The 5,000-nt window shown below is 63.4% G+C and overlaps 3 protein-coding genes across 5 annotated transcripts in view; 2 read left to right on the top strand and 1 right to left on the bottom strand.

Moving 5' to 3' along the window:
• Nucleotides 1–416: 416 nt before the first annotated feature.
• Nucleotides 417–5,000, top strand: part of LOC147221157 (bile salt-activated lipase-like) — a 67,746-nt gene continuing 63,162 nt past the window's right edge. Inside the window, exons 1-2 of the mRNA XM_086169192.1 lie at nt 417–882; nt 1,239–1,254. Coding sequence (XP_086025318.1) covers nt 417–882; nt 1,239–1,254 — 482 coding nt within the window. The remainder of the gene's footprint in view (nt 883–1,238; nt 1,255–5,000) is intronic.
• On the top strand, nt 1,460–2,032 carry LOC147221167 (kazal-type serine protease inhibitor domain-containing protein 1-like; the record flags this gene model as incomplete). The annotated part of the gene is made up of 2 exons (XM_086169186.1): nt 1,460–1,688; nt 1,764–2,032. Coding segments are annotated over 2 exons (312 nt in total), but the record flags the coding sequence as incomplete, so codon positions are not given.
• The window catches only part of dok2 (docking protein 2), a 5,421-nt gene continuing 3,876 nt past the window's right edge, over nt 3,456–5,000 (bottom strand). For all 3 annotated transcript variants that reach the window (XM_086169399.1, XM_086169396.1, XM_086169397.1), the window contains 3 exons: nt 4,781–4,950; nt 4,390–4,692; nt 3,456–4,293 (listed from right to left, as the gene is read on the bottom strand). In XM_086169399.1, coding sequence (XP_086025525.1) covers nt 3,616–4,293; nt 4,390–4,692; nt 4,781–4,950 — 1,151 coding nt within the window. In that variant the 3' untranslated portion in view covers nt 3,456–3,615. The remainder of the gene's footprint in view (nt 4,294–4,389; nt 4,693–4,780; nt 4,951–5,000) is intronic.

The raw sequence follows: 5,000 nt of genomic DNA, 5'->3' as shown, positions 1-5,000 counted from the left end.
TCCTCTCATAGGTCTCCTCAGAAGGTCTCCTGGGAGGGTCTCTTCAGAGGGCCCCTCAGAAGGTCTCTTCAGAAGGTCTCTTCAGTAGGTCTCTTCAGTAGGTCTCCTCTCATATGTCTCCTCAGAAGGTCTCCTCAGAAGGTCTCCTCAGGAGGTCTCCTCCTCAGAAGGTCTGTTCCCGTCCTTTACTCTGAAGGCCTACCGGAAGTAGTTTCCCGGTCTCCTGCCAGCTTGACGCAGCGCGAGGCGCTCAGCTGTTCAAAAGCGCTGGAGCCGGAGCCGTCCGGGCTCGCGCCGCCGCTGCTTCCGGTGCACCGGCGGAACCGGGCGCTCGCGCGTGAGTTGGGCTGTTTTTCGCGCGCAGGGTCGAACCGGAGCACCGGAGCGGAGCGGCCTCGCCTGCCGTGCGCGCCGCGATGCGGGCGGCGGGGGTTCTGGTTCCGGTTCTGCTTCTCCTCGGGCTGCGGCTCCTCGCCCGGCCGGTCCGCTCCGACCCGCCCGACGGCTGGCGGAACCGGACCGGCTGCGGGCCGTGCGAGCCGGACCTGTGCCCGGAGCCCCGCGGCTGCCGGGCCGGGCTGGTTCCGGACTCCTGCGGCTGCTGCGAGGAGTGCGGGAACCTGGAGGGCCAGGCCTGCGACCCCGGCGGGGAGCGGGCCGGTACCGGACACGGGCTGTGCGGGACCGGGATGCGGTGCCAGGAGGAGCCGCGGCCCGCCGGGGTTCCGGAGGAGGACGGGGAGGAGCGGCTGTGCGTGTGCGAAGACCGGGAGCCGGTGTGCGGTTCCGACGGAACCTCGTACAGCAACATGTGCAGCTTCAGAGAGGCGGCCTTCGGCAGGCCCGACCTGCAGACCCGGGACCGAGGACCCTGCAGAACCGGTACGTACCCGTTCCGCTCTCGGACCTCCTACGTTAGGCCGCTCGACGTTCTCGGGATGTTCTCCTCCTCCTGAGAACCTTCCTAGAACCTGAAAGCGCAGCGGGAACCCGGCGGGACCCGAAGCCCAAAAGCGGGGTTGCCGTCGGGTTCCTGCCTCGGGATCTCGGTCCCGGAGAAGGTTCGGATTCCGAGGGAACCTTCTCAGATGGGCCGGCGTGACCTCTGGAGTGGACGGAACCCCCGGGTCGGCAGGGTTCTCCCCAAAGGTCGTGCGAGGCCGTGAGCGCGTCGCCCGGCCTGGAGCGAGGCGACCTTCCGGGAGGTTCTGTGTGTGTGTGTGTGTGTGCGCTCGCAGGTGTGTGTGTGTGTGTGTGTGTGTGTGTGTGTGTGTGTCTGACTCGTGTGACCTCTGGCAGCCCCGGTCATCAAGGTGCGTCCGCGCAGCCAGGTGGAGGCGCGCGGCGGGCGCCCGTCCTTCCTGTGCGAGGTGTTCGCCTTCCCGCAGGCCCAGGTGGAGTGGAGGAAGGAGGGCCGGGACGTGGTGCTGCCCGGGGACGACCCGCACCTGTCCGTCCAGGTAACCCCGCCGCCGCCGGCCCGGTCCGGTTCAGCCTAGCCGGGCGCGGCCCAGAAACCCCGTCCCTCGCTGTGTCCCAGTCTCGGGGGGGGCCGCTGAGGTTCGAGCTCTCCAGTTGGCTGCAGATCGAGGGGGCGGAGCCCGCCGACTCCGGGACCTACAGCTGCGTCGCCCGCAACGCCCTGGGCTCCACCTCGGCGTCCGCCGACCTGGGCGTCCTGGACGCAGGTGAGCCGACGTCGGGCCGCGGCGCCGCCGAGCCTCCGCGGGTTCTAACCGCCCCCCCGCCTCCCGTCCCCCCAGACGAGCTGGCCTCCTATTTGTCGGGCAGGCCGACGCAGACGGCGCCGCCCCTCCACGCCGACTACGACCACGACTTCTACTGACGGCGGCGACATCACCGGTCCCGTCACTTCACACCGCCGGGGCGAAGCGGCGGCCCGGGGACGGCGCCGTGACACCAAACACCTCGCCGCGATGTCACGCAACAAGGGGGCGGGGTTCAACCGGGCGCCGCACGCCTAGCGTCCGACGCGCCGTCCGGGACGTTCCAATAAACTTGAACAAACAAAGATGTCTCGCTCTTCTTCCTCCTCCTCTCCGAACGACGCTCCCCGTTTCCCGTCGGCATGAACAGGGTCACCGACCTTTGACCCCGAGCCGTCGAATCCCGGGACGCGGACGCTTTCCTTCTTCGACGGCGATCGTCTGCGGATCGCCGGGCCGATTCGATACGTAATCGCAATTTATATTTTGTCTCAAAGTTAGGTTGTATCCTATATGATACATGTTTTCTTCATTTATTTTGTAACTTTTTAAAATTCCATTTTTATTTTACTTTTGTTTTATTTATTCTACTTCGCATTATTGATTTTTGTCTTGTTGAATTTTCTGTTCTTTTACTTAAAAATTCTGTCTGATCCCAGAGACCCCGTCCTTTAGAGAGAGCTTGGCGTGGGCGTTAGCGTTAGCGTTAGCGTGGCTCCGCGGCGGCGGGCGATGGATCTCCTACGACGCTCTTCCGCGCCGCCGTCGTCCAGTTACTTCTTTTCTGGATAGTAAAGTTCTGGGGGCATCGATCGCAGGCGGGGTCCGTCCGAGGCTCCCGCACAGTAAAAACTGAATTTTTATATACATATTTGTTCATTTTTATCTCATTTTGTTTTTATTTTTATTTTGAAGCTCATCGGCTTTATTTTGCATTGTTTTTTTGACATATTTTGATTCATTTATTTCAATTTGCTGTTTGTCCTTACACTTTATTTATCTCTTTATTTACATTTTTTTTTTTACTTTTTCATACTTTATTCAACTCTTTATTTTCCATTATCTTCATTTTGTTGTTTTTATTTTACTTTATGATTTCATTTCAAATCTTGTTTTGAACGTTGAGATGTTGCTGCTTCCTGCTGTCTCTCCCCCTTCTGTCTTCTTCTTTCTTCCTCTTCTCTCCTTCTCTGGATTATTGATCTCTAATCCTGAGTCGCCCCGAAGCAACTGGAGAAGGTCGAGACCAAAGTTCTCCTGATCTTCCCCAGAACTCTGGAAGTCGGCCTCCAGGCCCCCCCAGGATCCTGGAAAAGGTCCTGGAAGCCGGCGGCGGCGGCGGTGGCGAGGGGTCCTGACAGGAAATACCTCTGTCTGCGACCCGCTAACGGCTTCCAGACGTTCTCGGCCAATCGGCTCGCGAGGGGAGGAGCCACCGGCGGCTGGTTGTGATTAGCGGGGGGACGAGGTCACGTGACCCAGAAGACAGCGGAACCCGGGAGGGGGAGCAGGGGAGCTTCTGCTGGAGGACGCCTTCCGAGGCTTCGTGGAAAAATATCCAATGAAATTGTTTGAAAGACCAAAGCGGTCAAGAACCTGGAGAACCAGGGTTGGGACGGGACCAGCGGGACCATGAAGGGCCACGCAGGGCCAGCGGGACCCGCGAGGCCAGGGGGGCCACGCGGGTCCTGCCTTTGGATCAGGCTGCAGGACAGGTCCAGGACCTCGTCAGGTTAGCACACCTTTATTACACGCTTACGGAACACGGGTTGGCCAGCGGTCGCCGTGTCCCGCTCCTGATTTGAAAAGAGAAGATCACCTGATCGAGCCTGGAGAGGAAGGAGGAAGTCAGCAGACAGGAAGTGACATCATCCCGGGCTGGCGATGGTCACGGGGAGCCGTGCTGAGTCTTGGTCATCGCCTTCTTGAGCAGGTTCTTGTAGGGGGGCTCCCGCTGCTCCCGCTGCTCCTCCTGCGCCGCCTGCTGGCCGCCGGCGCCCTGCGGGGGAGGCCTCGCCCCCCGGGCTTGGCGGGGGACGGCGTAGGTTCCGAGGCGGGGGTCGCACGGGCCCTCCAGGACTCGGGGCTCGCCGGTGGTACCCATGAGCCTCCAGGCGTCGCCGCGCACCTCCTCGGGCTCGTCATACACAGAGGCGGCGGCGGCGGCGGCGGCGGCGGCGGCGGCGGCGCAGCCCTCGGGCTCGTCGTAGATGTGGTCCTTCTTCCTGGGAGGGGCGGCGAGGGTGGGGCCGTCCCTCAGGCAGATGCTCCCGATGGCAGCCTCGTTGATGTCGTCATACAGCGGCTCGGCGGCGTGCCACGAGCTCATGATGTCGGCCATCACCTTGTTGCCGATGGCGTCAAAGGGGAGGGAGTACTCGGCGTCCGGGGCGCCGCTCGCCAGATGCCCCCGGGGATACGTCTGATCGGAGGCCACCGCCGCGCTCAGGCAGGAGCCCAGCCTGGCGTGGGGGGCGAGGGGGGCGGGGCTCGCGGCCTCGGCCACGGGCAGCGGGCAGCTGGAGATGGTCCTCACCTGGTTCTTCTGCGGGACCTCGGCCTGCGCCTGGAACAAAGACGTGACCCGTCAATCAAACAGGTCTCCGCCCGGCTGGACATTTGAACCCGCCTCCATGGACGGGCGGCGGTGGGCGTGGCTCACCGGCGGGGGGCGCCGCTGGCGTGTGTCGCTGACCCGCCTGTAGGACCCGCCCGCTCGCGGGACAAACCCCGGCGTTATTGGCCCGGCGGCGGCGACGTCGTCGCGCGGGCGGCCGATCGCAGGAGGTTCTACCTCCGCTCTGGATCCGGGGGCCTCCGGCGGGGGGGCGCCGGAGGCGGAGCCACACCGCAGGCTGATGGCCGCCTCGATGGCGCCGAACAGAAGCTCCCCTTGTTTGGTGTCGAACTCGAAGCTGCCCTCCCCGGAGTCGGACCGCCGACCCGCCTCGAAGGAGAAGGTGCTCTGGAGAAGGACCGGCCGTCACTGTGTGTGGCTGATCGCATGAGGGTGTGAGTGTATGTCATTGTGTGTGCGTGTGTGTGTGTGTCACCTTGTCTCGTCCGAAGCGTCTCAGGTACCTGTAGGGCCAGGACAGCAGGACGTTCCCCTGGAGGTCCAGGAGCTGCAGGCCGTCCCCCCCCGCCCGCAGCACGCCGTCGCCCCGCAGCCCGCAGCGAACGGACGCCTCCGTCCGCCGCACACACACTCTGAAGTCGGGCCCTGCACACACACACACACACACACACACAGTCAGACAGGACGCTGGCTCT

The sequence above is a fragment of the Fistularia commersonii genome, chromosome 22 (assembly GCF_037954325.1).
Source record: "Fistularia commersonii isolate RoL2024-O1a breed Wild chromosome 22, RoL_Fcom_v1.0, whole genome shotgun sequence".
NCBI lineage: Eukaryota > Metazoa > Chordata > Actinopteri > Syngnathiformes > Fistulariidae > Fistularia > Fistularia commersonii.
This window is presented reverse-complemented; position numbering and strand designations above follow the sequence as displayed.